The following is a 20136-nucleotide window of genomic DNA, read 5'->3' as shown; positions in this document are numbered from 1 at the left end:
TTTAGGCCTCAAATGTACATGGTGCGCTCTCACTCCTGAGCCTTGTTGTGCGTCCGCAGAGCATTTTACGCCCACATATGGGGTATTTCCGTACTCAGGAGAAATTGCTTTACAAATTTTGGGGGTCTTTTTTTTCCTTTTAACGCTTGTGAAAATAAAAAGTATAGGGCAATAAAATGTTTTATTTTTTTACACTAACAAGCTGGTGTAGCCCCAACTTTTCCTTTTCATAAGGAGAAAAAGCCCCCCAAAATTTTTAGTGCAATTTCTCCCGAGTACGGAGATGCCCTAAACTATTTCCGTGAAATACGACAGGGCTCCGAAGTGAGAGAGCGCCATGCGCATTTGAGGACTAAATTAAGGATCGCATAGGGTGGACATAGGGGTATTCTACACCAGTGATTCCCAAACAGGGTGCCTCCAGCTGTTGCTAAATTCCCAGCATGCCTGTACAGTCAGTGGCTGTCCGGAAATGCTGGGAGTTGTTGTTTTGCAACAGCTGGAGGCTCCGTTTTGGAAACAATGCCATACAATACGGTTTTCATTTTTATTGGGGGGACAGTGTAAGGGGTGTATATGTAGTGTTTTACCCTTTATTATGTGTTAGTGTAGTGTTTTTAGGGTACATTCGCACTGGCGTGTTGCGATGAGTTTCCCGCTAGGAGTTTGAGCTGCGGCGAAAAATTTGCCGCAGCCCAAACTTGAAGCAGGAAACTTACTGTAAACCTGCCTGTGTGAATGTACCCTGTACGTTCACATGGGGGGGCAAACCTCCAGCTGTTTCAAAACTACAACTCCCAGCATGTACTGACAGACCGTGCATGCTGGGAGTTGTAGTTTTGCAACAGCTGGAGACACACTGGTTGGAAAACCTTCAGTTAGGTTCTGTTACCTAACTCAGTATTTTCCAACCAGTCTGCCTCCAGCTGTTGCAAAACTACAACTCCCAGCATGTACTGATCGCTGAAGGGCATGCTGGGAGATGTAGTTATGCAATAGCTAGAGGTACGCAACTACAACTCCCAGCATGCCGAGACAGCTGATTGCTGTTTGGACATGCTGGGATTTGCAGTTTTGCAACATCTGAAGGGCTACAGTTTTAGAGAACACTGCAAAGTGATCTCCAAACTGTGGTCCTCCAGCTGTTGCAAAACTACAATTCCCAGCATGCCCAGACAGCAAACAGTTGTATGGGCATGCTGGGAGTTGTAGTTTTGCAACATCTGGAGGGCTACAGTTAGAGACCACTGTATAATGGTCTCAAACTGTACCCTGCAGATGTTGCTAGGCAACTCACCGGCTTCTGTCGGATCCAGCCGGACGTCATCGCCGCCCGCCAATCTCCGTCGCCCACCCGGATCGGTAAGTGGATCTTCGGCACCGATCCCCGTCGTTTCCCCGTCCTGCCCTGCCTATTGTGGGTGGCCAGGGAAAACGAAAGTTAACCCCCCCCCGCCCCCGATCTGCTATTGGTGGTCGCGTCTAGACCACCAATAGCAGGGATAGGAGGGGTGGCACCCCTGCCACCTCCTATCGCTTCAGGGGGATCATGGGTGTCTTAGACACCCGCGATCCCCCTTACATTCCGGGTCACTATAGACCCGTAATGACCAAGAATCGCAAGTGTAAATTCACTTGCGATTTGCCGCAATTGCCGACATGGGGGGGTCTGATGACCCCCCTGGGCATTTGCATGGGATGCCTGCCGAATGATTTCAGCAGGCATCCCGGTCCGATCCCCGCACGGCGGGGACCAGAACTGCCCATGACGTAACTGTACATCCTTGGTCCTTAAGACCCAGGGTGTCGGGACATAACGTTACGTCATGGGTCCTGTAGGGGTTAAAGGGGTACTCCAGTGGAATTTTTTTAAATCAACTGGTGCCAGAAAGTTAAACAGATTTGTAAATTACTTCTATTAAAAAATCTTAATCCTTCCAGTACATTTTAACAGCTGTATATTACAAAGGAAATGCTTTTCTTTTTTGGATTTCTCTTCTATCATGAGCACAGTGCTCTCTGCTGACATCTTTGTCCATTTTAGGAACTGTCCAGAGCAGCTTATGTTTGCTAATGCAATTTTCTCCTGTTCTGGACAGTTCCTAAAATGGACAGCAGAGGTCAGCAGAGAGCACTGTGCTCATGACATCAGAGGAAATGCATTTCTTTTTTGGATTTCTCTTTAGTATACAGCCCCTAAAGAGTACTGGAAGGATTAAGATTTTTTAATAGAAGTGATTTACAAATCTGTTTAACTTTCTGGCACCAGTTGATTTAAAAAAAAAAAAAAAAAAAAGTTTTCCACGGGAGCAGGCCTGTCGCTAAAGGACAGGCAAACCAAGCAATTGCTTGGGGCCCCGAGCTGGCTCTATAGAGAGCCTCAGGCGGCTGCAGCACTCCTGGTCACCTCCCGAGTTCCTCCCCTTCCTGTAGCATGGCCGAGCTCCTCTTCCTCCTGGCTGTCCGTCCGGCTGGGTACGCGTGGTACAGGAAGAGGAGCAGTGCCGGACTGGCCATCAGGCACACCGGGTTCGCCCGGTGGGCTGGGTCGTCCTCCTGCCCCTATCCTGGTTCAGCAGCTCACCCTGTCGGGCCAACAACCTCCATGTCTATTTTGCTTGGGGCCCCCAAATTCCTTCAAACGACCCTGCACGGGAGTACCCCTTTAAATACATCAAGGTGCATTACAATTGGTCAAAAAACATGTGCATCACACTCCCAGTGATGAGGTAATAATCCAACCTCCGGGATCTGATTGGTTGTGTATGTAAACATCACGTGATCATTAGCAACAAACATACTAAAGTGCATAAAAAACATATTCCAGACAAATCTGATATCTAGAGGATAGAGAGGGACGTCATTTTAGCGTCCTCATAGTACTTCCATCATCCTCATAGTACTTCCATCATCCTCCTAGTACTTCCATCATCCTCATAGTACTTCCATCATCCTCCTAGTACTTCCATCATCCTCATAGTACTTCCATCATCCTCATAGTACTTCCATCATCCTCATAGTACTTCCATCATCCTCATAGTACTTCCATCATCCTCCTAGTACTTCCATCATCCTCATAGTACTTCCATCATCCTCCTAGTACTTCCATCGTCCTCATAGTACTTCCATCATCCTCCTAGTACTTCCATCATCCTCATAGTACTTCCATCATCCTCATAGTACTTCCATCATCCTCCTAGTACTTCCATCATCCTCCTAGTACTTCCATCATCCTCCTAGTACTTCCATCATCCTCCTAGTACTTCCATCATCCTCCTAGTACTTCCATCATCCTCCTAGTACTTCCATCATCCTCCTAGTACTTCCATCATCCTCCTAGTACTTCCATCATCCTCATAGTACTTCCATCATCCTCATAGTACTTCCATCATCCTCCTAGTACTTCCATCATCCTCATAGTACTTCCATCATCCTCATAGTACTTCCATCATCCTCATAGTACTTCCATCATCCCATCATACATTGGCACAATATGGCGCGGCATAAACTCCGTTCATTTGTAAACAAACCTGGTGCGCCTGCGTCCTACAGCGTCACACACCTATTTCCTGTCTTGTGTTCAGCTTCTGCCTGTACTGAGTGTGGACTCCAATTCCGCGCTGCTCATGTGTCAGAACCGGCGCTCACATCTCACGGTCACAATGTACTACCATCCACTGCGCCTGCGGAGATCCAGCGGTGAGTTTATGCAGCGCCATATTGTGCCAATGTATGATCGGATGGTGTAAGTACTTTAAGGACGCTAAACGGACGTCCCTCTTCATCCTCTACTAACTAAGTACCCGGTGTTGCCCGGTTTTTCCTTCCTAATCCTTGTTGCAGAGGAAAATAAACAGAGGAGGAATCTTTTGACTTCATATCCCGTCCTCATATATTGTTGTCATATTCCAACCCCATATCCCGACCTCCTATCCCGACCTCATTTCCCAACCTCATATCCTGTCTACATAGTCCTTCCTCATATGCTGTCCTCATAGCCCGACCCCATATCCCGTCCTCATAGTCCGACCCCATATCCCGTCCTCATAGTCCGACCCCATATCCCGTCCTCATAGTCCGACCCCATATCCCTTTCTCCTATGTCATCCTCCTATCCCGACCTCACATCCCGACCTCATATCTTATGTCCCATCCTCATATCCTGTTATTCCCATACATTTCCCATTGATTTGCATGGGACTTTAAACAAAAACCCCGACCCTCACAAATGGGGGTAGTTAAGGGTTAAATTACCTATCCTATATTTTAAGTGGACATATAAGTAACATGTGACCAAGTATTATGGAAATATCTCCAGCCATTTGGAAGTTATGCAGTAACATATATTTCCCATAGACTTGTATGGGACTTTAACCCCTTAAGGACTCAGCCCATTTGGGCCTTAATCCCTTAAGGACTCATGACGTACCGGTACGTCATGAGTCAGCTCCCGATCTATAACGCGGGTCGGGCCCGGCCTCTAACAACGGCCAGGACCAGTGGCTAATAGCGCGCGGCATTGATCGCGCTGCCGCGCGCTATTAACCCTTTAGACGCTGCATTCAAAGTTGAATGCCGTGTCTAAAGTGAAAGTGAAAGCATGCCGATTAGCTCAGTGGGCTGTTCGGGATCGCCGCAGTGAAATGGCGGCATCCCGAACAGCTTAAAGGACAGCTGGAGGATCTCCTACCTGCCTCCTCGCTGTCCGATCGCCGAATGACTGCTCAGTGCCTGAGATCCAGACATGACCAATCAAGCGGCAGAATCATCGATCACTGGTTTCTTATGAGAAACCACTGATCAATGATAAAGATCAGTGTGTGCAGTGTTATAGGTCCCTTTGGGATAGCAATGATCAGTGTAAGAGATCAGTGTGTGCAGTGTTATATATGGGATAACAATGATCAGTGTAAGAGATCAGTGTGTGCAGTGTTATAGGTCCCTATGGGATAACAATGATCAGTGTGTGCAGTGTTATAGGTCCCTATGGGAGCTATAACACTGCAAAAAAAAAGTGGAAAAAAAAGTGAGTAAAGGCCATTTAACCCCTTCCCTATTAAAAGTTTGAATCACCCCCCTTTTCCTATAAAAAAAAAAAAAAACAGTGTAAATAAAAATAAACATATGTGGTATCGCCGCGTGCGCAAATGTCCGAATTATAAAAATATATTGTTAATTAAACCGCACGGTCAATGGCGTGCGCGCAAAAAAATTCCAATCAATAAGACCTATCAATGCAAAAATGGTACCGTTAAAAACTTCAGATCACGGTGCAAAAAATGAGCCCTCATACCGGCCCGTACGCGGAAAAATTAAAAAGTTATAGGGGTCAGAAGATGACAATTTTAAACGTATAAATTTTCCTGCATGTAGTTATGATTTTTTCCAGAAGTGCGACAAAATCAAACCTATATAAGTAGGGGATCAATTTAATCGTATGGACCTACAGAATAAAGAGAAGGTGTCATTTTTACCGAAATATGCACTGCGTAGAAACGGAAGCCCCCAAAAGTTACAAAATGGTGGGTTTATTTTCAATTTTGTCTCACAATGATTTTTTTTTCCATTTCGCCATAGATTTTTGGGTAAAATGACTGACGTCATTACAAAGTAGAATTGGTGGCGCAAAAAAAAAGCCATCATATGGATTTTTAGGTGCAAAATTGAAAGCGTTATGATTTTTTAGAGGTAAGGAGGAAAAAACGAAAATGTAAAAACTGAAAAATGCTGAGTCCTTATTTTTACGTTTTCGTTTTTTCCTCCTCGCCTTCAAAAAATCATAACTCTTTTATATTTTCATCCACAGACTAGTATGAGGGCTTGTTTTTTTGCGTGACCAGTTGTCCGTTGAAATGCCATCACTCACTTTACCATAAAATGTATGGCGCAACCAAAAAAATACTATTTGTGTGGGGAAATTAAAAAGAAAACCGCAATTTTGCTAATTTTGGAAGGTTTTGTTTTCAAGCCGTACAATTTACGGTAAAAATGACGTGTGATCTTTATTCTGTGGGCCAATACGATTAAAATGATACCCATGATAATAAACTTTTCTATTATTGTTGCGCTTAAAAAAAATCGCAAACTGTTTAACAAAATTAGTATGTTTATAATCCCCCTATTTTGAAGACCTATAATGTTTTCATTTTTCCGTATAAGCGGCGGTATGAGGGCTCATTTTTTGCGCCGTGATCTGTACTTTTTATTGATACCATATTTTTTAATATTTTTTTTTTATTAAAAAAAATTTGGAATAAAATGTTATAAAAAAAGCAGCTATTTTGGACTTTTTTCTTTTTTACGTTCACCGTACGGTATCATTAACATTTTATTTTAATAGTTCAGATATTTACGCACGCGGCGATATCAAATATGTATGGAAAATATTTTTTTTTACACTTTTTGGGGGTGAAATAGGGAAAATGGGACAATTTACGTTTTTATTGGGGGAGGAGGGTTTTTCACATTTTTTTTACTTTTATTTTTACACTTTAATAGTCCCCATAGGGGACTATTTATAGCAATCATTTGATTGCTAATACTGTTCAGTGCTATGTATAGGACACAGCACTGATCAGTATTATCGGTCATCTTCTGCTCTGGTCTGCTCCCCTTTACCAGACATTATACTCCCCCCCGGCACCCCTGTGTGTCTGTGCTTCACATTCCCCGCCTTCTGCATCACATGACTCACTGTCGCAGAGCGAGAAGCAGGCGGTGGCTACCGTAGTCCTGGTGTGATGGCGCTAGGGTTGCCACCCTGCCGGTATTTTCATTCAGATTCCGGGCTGTCCCGGTAAGTTTGGATGAAAAATACCGGCCATGCAATGGCCGGTATTTTTCATTCACTGTCATCACACACTAACCTAAAAAAACAACAACTCTTGTTCTGTTCGGTGCCGGCGCTGCTGAGCGGGGGTGCGGGCCGCACGCCCACACCATGCCGCTCTAGCACAGCACCCTGTCTGACTCCGAGGCTGTCCCTGTCTCCCAGTCCCAGTCTAAAACTTTATCTGGCACTGTGCAATGCTGTGCGGCCGGGCGGCTGGATCTGCGGAGGGACGTTGCGGAAGTGACATCACTCCGCAGACCCGCGCAGGACGTCACGTCACTCGCCGAGACTGTGAGGAGACTGGAGAGGTGCTGCGGTAGTAGGTAAGTGTGTCTGTTACTATGTGTGTGTGTCAGTGTTTGTGTGTCTGTCGGCCAGTGTGTGTGTGTGTGTCTGAATTCCACTCCACCCAATTCCCCTGTGGCAATTCCCCCTCCCCCCAATTCCATGGAGAGGAGAGGGGGGGGGGGGGGGTAACTTACTATACCTATGGGGAAGAGAGGGGGGGGGGGGGGTAACTTACTATACCTATGGGGAAGAGAGGGGGGGGGGTAACTTACTATACCTATGGGGAAGAGAGGGGGGGGGGTAACTGCCTATACCTATGGGGAAGAGAGGGGGGGGGTAACTGCCTATACCTATGGGGAAGAGAGGGGGGGGTAACTGCCTATACCTATGGGGAAGAGAGGGGGGGGGTAACTGCCTATACCTATGGGGAAGAGAGGGGGGGGGTAACTGCCTATACCTATGGGGAAGAGAGGGGGGGGGGTAACTGCCTATACCTATGGGGAAGAGAGGGGGGGGGGGTAACTGCCTATACCTATGGGGAAGAGAGGGGGGGGGGGGTAACTGCCTATACCTATGGGGAAGAGAGGGGGGGGGGGTAACTGCCTATACCTATGGGGAAGAGAGGGGGGGGGGGTAACTGCCTATACCTATGGGGAAGAGAGGGGGGGGGGGTAACTGCCTATACCTATGGGGAAGAGAGGGGGGGGGGGTAACTGCCTATACCTATGGGGAAGAGAGGGGGGGGGGGGTAACTGCCTATACCTATGGGGAAGAGAGGGGGGGGGGGTAACTTACTATACCTATGGGGAAGAGAGGGGGGGGGGGTAACTTACTATACCTATGGGGAAGAGAGGGGGGGGAGGGGTAACTTACTATACCTATGGGGAAGAGAGGGGGGGGGGTAACTGCCTATACCTATGGGGAAGAGAGGGGGGGGTAACTGCCTATACCTATGGGGAAGAGAGGGGGGGGGGTAACTGCCTATACCTATGGGGAAGAGAGGGGGGGGGGTAACTGCCTATACCTATGGGGAAGAGAGGGGGGGGGTAACTGCCTATACCTATGGGGAAGAGAGGGGGGGGTAACTGCCTATACCTATGGGGAAGAGAGGGGGGGGGGGTAACTGCCTATACCTATGGGGAAGAGAGGGGGGGGGGGTAACTGCCTATACCTATGGGGAAGAGAGGGGGGGGGGGGTAACTGCCTATACCTATGGGGAAGAGAGGGGGGGGGTAACTGCCTATACCTATGGGGAAGAGAGGGGGGGGGTAACTGCCTATACCTATGGGGAAGAGAGGGGGGGGGGTAACTGCCTATACCTATGGGGAAGAGAGGGGGGGGGGTAACTGCCTATACCTATGGGGAAGAGAGGGGGGGGGGTAACTGCCTATACCTATGGGGAAGAGAGGGGGGGGGGGGTAACTGCCTATACCTATGGGGAAGAGAGGGGGGGGGGTAACTGCCTATACCTATGGGGAAGAGAGGGGGGGGGGTAACTGCCTATACCTATGGGGAAGAGAGGGGGGGGGGTAACTGCCTATACCTATGGGGAAGAGAGGGGGGGGGTAACTGCCTATACCTATGGGGAAGAGAGGGGGGGGGGGGGTAACTGCCTATACCTATGGGGAAGAGAGGGGGGGGGTAACTGCCTATACCTATGGGGAAGAGAGGGGGGGGTAACTGCCTATACCTATGGGGAAGAGAGGGGGGGGGGGGGTAACTGCCTATACCTATGGGGAAGAGAGGGGGGGGGGGTAACTGCCTATACCTATGGGGAAGAGAGGGGGGGGGTAACTTACTATACCTATGGGGAAGAGAGAGGGGGGTACATAACCACACCCACGACTGGTATTTTTCTGAGGGAAAGGTGGCAACCCTAGACGGCGCAGGCTCTGGAATAATGAGGGATGTCCCCCTGCGCAATGTCGGTGGTGTCCCTCATCATTCAGAGAGACGGCCGCCGCAGCTGAAAGTGACTGCGCGCTGCCTGAGCAGCTCGGGTTGTGCTGCGGCCACTCAGTGAGCTGCGCGGTGGCGCCCACCGCTAAGGTACAGAGAGGTCCGACGTTGATTGTGCGGGGGTTATGGGGGCCTTATATTCGGGGGGCGGCCTTATATTCAGCCAGAATGCCAAAGTAACAATAGGTCTTATTTTTGGGGAAGACGATAGGTGTTACACACGGGGTCATGCAGATTCTTTACAAATCACCAGTTACTTAGTATAAATACTGAAAATGTATAAAGTTGGGAAGGTTGGCACCTGGTTTAATGCCAATCCACAGTTTGGGCCGGGCTGGATACAGGTGGGTATTATGGAGGGGCCCTTACTCTTTAGTTTTCAACATTTAGGTCAGTGGCCCAACAGCGTTTAACCCCTTAAATTCATCAGTTACTTATTCAAAATGCAGAAAATGTACATAGTTGGCAAGGTTCGCCCCTGTTTTAATGCCAATCCACAGTTTGGGCCGGGCTGGATACGGTTGGGTATTATGGAGGGGCCCTTACTCTTTATTTTTTTCACCCTTAAAGGGGTACTCCGCCCCTGGCATCTTATCCCCTTTCCAAAGGAAGCTGAATAAGAAGCTGCTGAACAAGAAACCAACTTCAGCTCATCCAGCAGCGATCACAACCAGCACAGCAGAGTCCTGCATACACTGAGCAGATGAGCCTAGAGCAGTGTTTCCCAACCAGGGTGCCTCCAGCTGTTGCAAAACTACAACTCCCAGCAGGCCCAGACAGCCGAAGGCTGTCTGGGCCTGCTGGGAGTTGTAGTTTTGCAACAGCTGGAGGCACCCTGGTTGGGAAACACTGCTCTAGAGCAGTGGCCCCCGATCATGTGACTCCTTGACTCCGCCTCTTCCATGTGACTGTGACATCACCGCAGGTCCTGTAACAACGAGGAAACCACAAGAGTGCTGTACGGAGGAGTCTAAATCCTAGTCAGCTAAAGGACCTGGTCAATCTGTTGCCTAGGAAATCCCCTGCTCCGTGTGAGATTGCTAAATCCTAGGCAGTTTATTGTGTTTCCTACAGACTCCACACTGGCTCCGCCTACTCGAGTCTAGTCACATGGCTGGTCACATGGGCATGACATCATCACAGGTCCTTTAGCTGGCCAGGAAATAGCTTCTACCAGTGCTGTGCAGCTCTGTGGTTGGAGGTATGTGTGTGTGTGTGTATATATATATATATATATATATATATATATGTGTATATGTGTATATATATATATATATATATATATATATATATATATAATGTGTATATATGTGTATATAAATAGGTGTAGGCTTAGGCTATGTTCACATTGCCTTTTGACTTTAGTATAACTCTGTGCCCTTGTCCCGCTCTCCTTCTACAATGTGGGGTCACGTCCGGAGTCATATCGGGGGGGTTCCTATCAGTCTCCAGGACATCACACGATTCCTCCCTATTAACCCCTTAAGGACTCAGGGTTTTTCCGTTTTTGCACTTTCGTTTTTTCCTCCTTACCTTTTAAAAATCATAACCCTTTCAATTTTCCACCTAAAAATCCATATTATGGCTTATTTTTTGCGTCGCCAATTCTACTTTGCAGTGACATTAGTCATTTTACCCAAAAATGCACGGCGAAACGGAAAAAAAAATCATTGTGCGACAAAATCGAAAAAAAAACGCCATTTTGTAACTTTTGGGGGCTTCCGCTTCTACGCAGTGCATATTTCGGTAAAAATTACACCTTATCATTATTCTGTAGGTCCATACGGTTAAAATGATACCCTACTTATATAGGTTTGATTTTGTCGCACTTCTGGAAAAAATCATAACTACATGCAGGAAAATTTTTACGTTTAAAAATGTCATCTTCTGACACCTATAACTTTTTTATTTTTCCACGTACGGGGCGGTATGAGGACTCATTTTTTGCGCCGTGATCTGAAGTTTTTATCGGTATGATATTTGTTTTGATCGGACTTTTTGATCACTTTTTATTAATTTTTTAATGTTATAAAAAGTTACCAAAATACGCTTTTTTGGACTTTGGAATTTTTTTGCGCGTACGCCATTAACCGTACGGCTTAATTAATGATATATTTTTATAGTTCGGACATTTACGCACGCGGCGATACCACATATGTTTATTTTTATTTTTTTTTACACTGTTTTATTTTATTTATGGGAAAAGGGGGGTGATTCAAACTTTTATTAGGGAAGGGGTTAAATGACCTTTATTAACACTTTTTTTTTACTTTTTTTTTGCAGTGTTATAGGTCCCATAGGGACCTATAACACTGCACACACTGATCTCCTATGCTGATCATTGTTATCCCATAGGGACCTATAACACTGCACACACTGATCTCCTATGCTGATCACTGGCGTGCATTAACACGCCTGTGATCAGCATTATCGGCGCTTGACTGCTCCTGCCTGGATCTCAGGCACGGAGCAGTCATTCGTCTATCGGACACCGAGGAGGCAGGTAAGAGCCCTCCCGGTGTCCGATCAGCTGTTCGGGACGCCGCGATTTCACCGCGGCGGTCCCGAACAGCCCGACTGAGCAGCCGGGATACTTTCAGTTTCACTTTAGAAGCGGCGGTCAGCTTTGACCGCCGCTTCTAAAGGGTTAATACCGCACATCGCCGCGATCGGCGATGTGTGGTATTAGCCGCGGGTCCCGGCCGTTGATTAGCGCCGGGACCCACGCGATATGATGCGGGATCGCGGCGCGATCCCGCTTCATATCGCGGGAGCCGGCGCAGGACGTAAATATACGTCCTGCGTCGTTAAGGGGTTAAAGGGGTATTCCAGGAAAAAGCTTTTTTTTTTTTTTTTTATATATATCAACTGGTTCCAGAAAGTTAAACAGATTTGTAAATTACTTCTATTAAAAAAATCTTAATCCTTTCAGTACTTATGAGCTTCTGAAGTTAAGGTTGTTCTTTTCTGTCTAAGTAATCTCTGATGACACCTGTCTCAGGAAACGCCCAGTTTAGAAGTAAATTCCCATAGCAAACCTCTTCTAAACTAGGCGGTTCCCGAGACAGGTGTCATCAGAGAGCACTTAGACAGAAAAGAACAACCTTAACTTCAGAAGCTCATAAGTACTGAATGGATTAAGATTTTTTAATAGAAGTAATTTACAAATCTGTTTAACTTTCTGGAGCGAGTTGATATATAAAAAAAAGTTTTTTCCTGGAATACCCCTTTAATTTTTAAGACAACATAATCTGATTGATCCGAGCAACAGCCGCGTCCAAAGACAAGGAAGGCCGCTCCCAATTACAGCAATATGACTTCTGGCCGCTAAAAGTGTCAATGGGGACAGAAAAAACAATCTGTTCGGCATTTTAGAGGGTCGAATCCTTTAAATGGGCACTGTCACCAACTTTATTTTTTGATATGTTGTAGTACTTATGTACTACAACATATCTCTAATATACTTTTATTAGACTGGAGAGGTGACACTGCTGGGACATTATACAGTAATGGAGGGGTCTGGTGATGACTGGAGAGGTGACACTGCTGGGACATTATACAGTAATGGAGGGGTCTGGTGATGACTAGAGAGGTGACACTGCTGGGAATGCTGGGACATTATACAGTAATGGAGGGGTCTGGTGATGACTGGAGAGGTGACACTGCTGGGACATTATACAGTAATGGAGGGGTCTGGTGATGACTGGAGAGGTGACACTGCTGGGAATGCTGGGACATTATACAGTAATGGAGGGGTCTGGTGATGACTGGAGAGGTGACACTGCTGGGAATGCTGGGACATTATACAGTAATGGAGGGGTCTGGTGATGACTGGAGAGGTGACACTGCTGGGACATTATACAGTAATGGAGGGGTCTGGTGATGACTGGAGAGGTGACCCTGCTGGGAATGCTGGGACATTATACAGTAATGGAGGGGTCTGGTGATGACTGGAGAGGTGACACTGCTGGGAATGCTGGGACATTATACAGTAATGGAGGGGTCTGGTGATGACTGGAGAGGTGACACTGCTGGGACATTATACAGTAATGGAGGGGTCTGGTGATGACTGGAGAGGTGACACTGCTGGGACATTATACAGTAATGGAGGGGTCTGGTGATGACTGGAGAGGTGACACTGCTGGGACATTATACAGTAATGGAGGGGTCTGGTGATGACTGGAGAGGTGACACTGCTGGGAATGCTGGGACATTATACAGTAATGGAGGGGTCTGGTGATGACTGGGGAGGTGACACTGCTGGGAATGCTGGGACATTATACAGTAATGGAGAGGTCTGGTGATGACTGGAGAGGTGACACTGCTGGGACATTATACAGTAATGGAGGGGTCTGGTGATGACTGGAGAGGTGACACTGCTGGGAATGCTGGGACATTATACAGTAATGGAGGGGTCTGGTGATGACTGGAGAGGTGACACTGCTGGGAATGCTGGGACATTATACAGTAATGGAGGGGTCTGGTAATGACTGGAGAGGTGACCCTGCTGGGACATTATATAGTAATGGAGGGGTCTGGTGATGACTGGAGAGGTGACACTGCTGGGACATTATACAGTAATGGAGGGGTCTGGTGATGACTGGAGAGGTGACACTGCTGGGAATGCTGGGACATTATACAGTAATGGAGGGGTCTGGTGATGACTGGAGAGGTGACACTGCTGGGAATGCTGGGACATTATACAGTAATGGAGGGGTCTGGTGATGACTGGAGAGGTGACACTGCTGGGAATGCTGGGACATTATACAGTAATGGAGGGGTCTGGTAATGACTGGAGAGGTGACACTGCTGGGACATTATACAGTAATGGAGGGGTCTGGTGATGACTGGAGAGGTGACACTGCTGGGACATTATACAGTAATGGAGGGGTCTGGTGATGACTGGAGAGGTGACACTGCTGGGAATGCTGGGACATTATACAGTAATGGAGGGGTCTGGTGATGACTGGAGAGGTGACACTGCTGGGAATGCTGGGACATTATACAGTAATGGAGGGGTCTGGTGATGACTGGAGAGGTGACACTGCTGGGAATGCTGGGACATTATACAGTAATGGAGGGGTCTGGTGATGACTGGAGAGGTGACACTGCTGGGACATTATACAGTAATGGAGGGGTCTGGTGATGACTGGAGAGGTGACACTGCTGGGAATGCTGGGACATTATACAGTAATGGAGGGGTCTGGTGATGACTGGAGAGGTGACACTGCTGGGACATTATACAGTAATGGAGGGGTCTGGTGATGACTGGAGAGGTGACACTGCTGGGACATTATACAGTAATGGAGGGGTCTGGTGATGACTGGAGAGGTGACACTGCTGGGAATGCTGGGACATTATACAGTAATGGAGGGGTCTGGTGATGACTGGAGAGGTGACACTGCTGGGACATTATACAGTAATGGAGGAGTCTGGTGATGACTGGAGAGGTGACACTGCTGGGAATGCTGGGACATTATACAGTAATGGAGGGGTTGGTGATGACTGGAGAGGTGACACTGCTGGGACATTATACAGTAATGGGGGGGTCTGGTGATGACTGGAGAGGTGACACTGCTGGGAATGCTGGGACATTATACAGTAATGGAGGGGTCTGGTGATGACTGGAGAGGTGACACTGCTGGGAATGCTGGGACATTATACAGTAATGGAGGGGTCTGGTGATGACTGGAGAGGTGACACTGCTGGGAATGCTGGGACATTATACAGTAATGGAGGGGTCTGGTGATGACTGGAGAGGTGACACTGCTGGGAATGCTGGGACATTATACAGTAATGGAGGGGTCTGGTGATGACTGGAGAGGTGAACCTGCTGGGACATTATACAGTAATGGAGGGGTCTGGTGATGACTGGAGAGGTGACACTGCTGGGACATTATACAGTAACACCACTGGAGGGGTCGGGGTGATGACTGTATCATTATGTGTCAGGTTCCTATAAGGTGTCAGGACGTGGCGGTGTATTTCTCCATGGAGGAGTGGGAGTATGTAGAAGGACACAAGGATCAGTACAAGGATCAGGTGATGATGGAGGATCAGCAGCCCCTCACATCAGCAGGTAATAGACATGACTATATACACACATCCTCTCATTATTTGTATGTAAAGAATGAATTCAGTCTCTGTATATTTCCCCTACAGTCAGATCCAGTAAGAGAACAGCAGCAGAGAGGTGTCCCCGTCCTCTTCTTCCACAGGATGATCAGGTAGATTATTACAGTATTATATGCTTTATACTTGTTAAATAAAAAATGTTGGAGATAGCAGCATTTAAGCCGACCATAGACATTACATGTTGTCTGGATCTGCATTTTACAATGTTCCTTTCACATCTTATGAATCAGGTAGAAGATCTGAACGATATTAATGCTCCAGAGACAGATGTGAGGAGTGATAAGCAGTTTAAGAAGAATATTCCTACAATGAAAGATCTAAACTATATTAATGCTACAGACATAAATGAAGAAGAAGAAGAGACAGATGTGAGCGGTGATGAGCAGTATAAGAAGGACATTCCTACTGGGAAAGACCTGATCTATATTAATGTTACAGAAATAAAGGAAGAAGAAGAAGAGACAGATGTGAGCAGTGATAAACAGTATAAAGAGGAAATTCCTTCAGGAAAAGATCTGAACTATATTAATGCTACAGTCATAAAGGAAGAAGAAGAAGAGACAGATGTGAGCGGTGATGAGCAGTATAAAGAGGACTTTCCTACAGGGAACGATCTGATCTATATTAATGCTACAGACATAAAAGAAGAAGAGGAGACAGACGTGAGCAGTGATGAGCAGTATAAGGAGGACATTTGTACAGGGAAAAATCTATTCCATATTATTACTACAGACATAAAAGAAGAGGAGGAGACAGAAGTGAGTGGTGATAAGCAGTATAAGCAGGACATTCCTACAGGTAACAGCCCAGGTGAGTAGTAACCACTAAACGTAGAGTCACATATTCTACTTTTTTAGTCACGGTCTACAGCAAACTTGTATGGAATATTTTTTAGGGATGCACCGAAAGGGAAATTTTGGTTTAAAACTGAAAATTTAGGCAGGGCTTGGCTGAAAAACCAAAACTGAATTGCCCCGCCCACTATTTTTTATATAGTTTTTGTAAAATTGTATTATCATCATTTATTTGTTTAATAAATTCATGAATTTAAGTATGAACAGTAAAGTTTTGGGTGTGCTCAATGTGTGGTTCGGCCGACAATTCCAGTTCGATGTAGACCCCTAATGGCCCCAATGTCCAAAAATGCTTAACAGTACAAAAGGGAATGTGCTGGTTCTCAAGGACTATGGAAATGTAATATATGGAAATTAGTGGTTGTACAAATGTACATGGACGTAGAGAATGGTTGTGTTTAGAGAACCGGGGGGTGGGGTAGGGGGGCAAAAAATGATGCCTAAAACACCCAGAAGTGCACAGAGTTCTAAAGTACATTTATTTGCAGATTTTTTAACATTTAAAATGCCCAAAGTTGATGCCTGCTATCCACTCTGGTATACATATTAAAATAGTAGAAAACAAAGTAGTATAGTAGAAAAGTTACTCAAATGTATTCATAATGGAGCCTCTCAATACCGCGCCCACTGGGGAGCTGTTACGCCGAGCGCTCCGGGTCCCTGCTCCTCCCCGGAGCGCTCACGGCGTCTCTCTCTCTGCAGCGCCCCGGTCAGACCCACTGACCGGGAGCGCTGCACTGACATTGCTGGCGGGGATGCGATTCGCATAGCGGGACGCGCCCGCTCGCGAATCTCATCCCAAGTCACTTACCTGTCCCGGTCCCCGGCTGTTATGTGCTGGCGCGCGCGGCTCCGCTCTCTAGGGCGCGCGCGCGCACCAGCTCTCTAAGATTTAAAGGGCCAGTGCATCAATGATTGGTGCCTGGCCCAATCAGCCTAATTAGCTTCCACCTGCTCCCTGGCTATAATACCTCACTTCCCCTGCACTCCCTTGCCGGATCTTGTTGCCTTGTGCCAGTGAAAGCGTTTAGTGTTGTCCAAAGCTTGTGTTCCAGATCTTCTGCTATCCACATTGACTACGAACCTTGCCGCCTGCCCCGACCTTCTGCTACGTCTGACCTTGCCTCTGCCTAGTCCTTCTGTCCCACGCCTTCTCAGCAGTCAGCGAGGTTGAGCCGTTGCCGGTGGATACGACCTGGTTGCTACCGCTGCAGCAAGACCATCCCGCTTTGCGGCGGGCTCTGGTGAATACCAGTAGCATCCTAGAACCGGTCCACTGACACGGTCCACGCCAATCCCTCGCTGACACAGAGGATCCACATCCAGCTAGCCGAATCGTGACAGGAGCGTTTGCTGGTGAGCGCTTGTCCTGTAATGTAGTGCGACTTGGCGGTCGTCAAAGATATACTTAATACGGGAACCAGTGCACTCACCCGACCTCACAATGTTATCCAGGGAGGGATCCTCTGCAGCTCCGAAGTCCTAGCAGATGTTGGCAGCGCCTGGCACTATGTGGCAAAGTCTGCCTTATGACAGACAATCCGCACTGACAAGCGGTGTTTGCTGCGCAGGATGCTGTGGGTCCTCGTGGAGGGGCGCGCGCTACGATGATTTGATGAACTGTAAACGGTGAAAGCTTTTGTGCTTCAGTATAGTTGTTCAGTCAATAAGTTTCTTCACAACTTTTTCAATGGTGACTTGTGAGATTATTCCAATGCTCATCAATGAATTTAAGGAATCTGAAATGAAAAACTCCATTCTGATAATAATATAAAATAAAATACAAAATCACGCCCTGTACACTGAACCGGCCCTGGCCCCCCTATAAACTATGGGACAATGTGGGAAAATATGAAGGAAGCATTTTGTACAGGCCCTGCTTTACATGTGCCGATCCTGGGGGAGATGTGGAGATCCTGCTGGTACTTGGCACCAACTGCGTTTCTTCTGTCAGACCTGCCTAAGTAAATTCCAAGCTAGGCCCCACTTTAACCCCTTAAAGGAGTAATCCAGTGGTGAACAACTTATCCTCTATCCTAACGATAGGGAATAGGTTGTAGATCGCGGGGGGTCGGCTGACACGCTCCCTCAATACAACTCTATGGCAGAGCCAGAGCGCTGCCTTCGGCAATCTCTGGCTCTGCCATAGCGATGTATTGAGGGGGCGTGTCGGCCGCCGCTTCATGCGGTGGTCGATACCTGCTATCTGGATGGAGAGCCTGGCACCCGTACAAAGAGATTGCAGGGGGCCCCAGCGGTTGAACCTCCGCAATCTCAAACTTATCCCCTAGCCTTAGGATAGGGGATACGTTTTTCACCACTGGACTACCCCTTAAGGACACAGCCCATTATGGCCTTAGGACACAGGAAAATTCCAATTTAGCATTTTCGCTTTTTCCTCTTCGCCTACTAAGAGCCATTACTTCTTTTTTATTTTTCCCTCTACATAACCATATCAGGGCTTGTTTTTTCCGTGACCAATTGTACTTTGTATTGGCACCTTTCATTTTACCATAAAATGTACGGCAAAACAAAAAAAAAGTATTATTTGTGGGGCAAAACTGAAGAAAAAAATGCAATTTGGCAAAGTTTGGGTTTTTTATTTTTACACAGTGCACTTTATGGTTAAAATGATAGGTTATCTTCTGTAGGTTAATGTGATTAAAATGATACCCAATTTAAATAGTTTTTCTAATATTGCTCTACTTTTATAAAAAGTCAGTAACTGAACAAAATTTGTATATTTAAAATTGTCATATTCTGACCCCTATAACTTTTACTTTTTTCCCGCATACGGGGCTATTTGAGGTTTCATTTTTTATGCCGTGATCTGTAGTTTCTATCGGTATCATTCCTGTTTTGATGTTTTGTTTTTATCGCTTTTTAATAAAAATTTTTCTGATATATGATGCGATAAAAAATCTATATTTTTGGTCTTTGGTGTATTTTTATGTTTACGCCGTTCACCGTATGGGATCATTAACACAATGTTTTTATGAACCAGACATGTATGCACCAGGCGATACCAAATATGTTGTTTAATTTAAATAAATAAAAAATAATTTCAAATCTGAAAAGAGGGTAATTAAATTTTTTATTGGGGGAGGGGCTAATTCACTTCTATTAAAACTTTTTAAACTTCTTTTTTACACTCTTATTGTCCCCACAGTGGACTATAGTTTTCAATCTTTAGATTGCAGATACAGATCAATGCTATGCACTGGCATAGCACTGATCATTATCTTCTCTATTCTGCTCAATAGCTGCTTAATATTGATCACAGCATCTAAGGGGTTAATAGTGGACAACAGCGCGATCGCTGATGTCCGCCATTACTAGCAAGTCCCTGGCTGCTAAAAGCAGTCGGGACCCGTGGTCATAGCCGCGGCAGGACTCAAGGTGTACAGGTATGTCCTGGTGTGCTAAGTCCCAGGTGCCCAGGGTGTACCTGCACTGTGTCCTCTAGGGGTAAAGCCATGCTCCCTGAAATTATTGGAGGAAAATTCCCTCAGGCAAAAATGCCGAAAGGGGCATTATCGGCCGATAATCAATGGCAGACGAAATTTCGGTGCATCCCTAATATTTTTATATTTTCCTCTTTATATTCTCCCATTTTAGCAAAAATTCGCATTAAATATAGATGAACATGTGACCCGTTTATAGGTGATAAGACATAATGTACATTTATAATGTGGATGTGAAATACAGCTGGAATCTGGACATAGAATATATGAGTGTGGTGCTGACCTGCTGCTCCCATTTCTTATCTCTATAGACAGAGAGGAAGGATATTTCTCCGGTTGTTGGCTCCTAAGGTGCTGGTACAATGTGATTGTGACTTTTGGGGACTGATGTTATCACTAATGATCGAATTTACCCCCTCCCCCTTTTTTATTTTTTTATTCTTCTTTGTGGAAGGAAGCAATATAGTCAGAAGAGATGAGCAAGCAAGGTTTTGCTCGACTCGCAAATTTACATGGTGCCCAGAGGAAGCAGGAAAAGCAGGAGGTGGTGACATGACATTAGGGTGACCAGCATATCACATGATAACTCGAGTTATATGATTTG

General features: G+C 46.3%; 1 protein-coding gene across 1 annotated transcript in view; it reads left to right on the top strand.

The window, feature by feature from the left end:
- The window catches only part of LOC130295880 (uncharacterized), a 125869-nt gene that overhangs the window by 37954 nt on the left and 67779 nt on the right, over window positions 1-20136 (top strand). The window contains exons 6-9 of the mRNA XM_056547202.1: window positions 9070-9169; window positions 15035-15158; window positions 15242-15306; window positions 15445-16024. Of these exons, the coding sequence (XP_056403177.1) occupies window positions 9070-9169; window positions 15035-15158; window positions 15242-15306; window positions 15445-16024 (869 nt within the window). The remainder of the gene's footprint in view (window positions 1-9069; window positions 9170-15034; window positions 15159-15241; window positions 15307-15444; window positions 16025-20136) is intronic.

This window comes from Hyla sarda, chromosome 1 (genome assembly GCF_029499605.1).
Source record: "Hyla sarda isolate aHylSar1 chromosome 1, aHylSar1.hap1, whole genome shotgun sequence".
Lineage (NCBI taxonomy): Eukaryota > Metazoa > Chordata > Amphibia > Anura > Hylidae > Hyla > Hyla sarda.
Note: the sequence above shows the minus strand (reverse complement) of the source record. Positions and strands in the feature narration are given on the sequence as shown.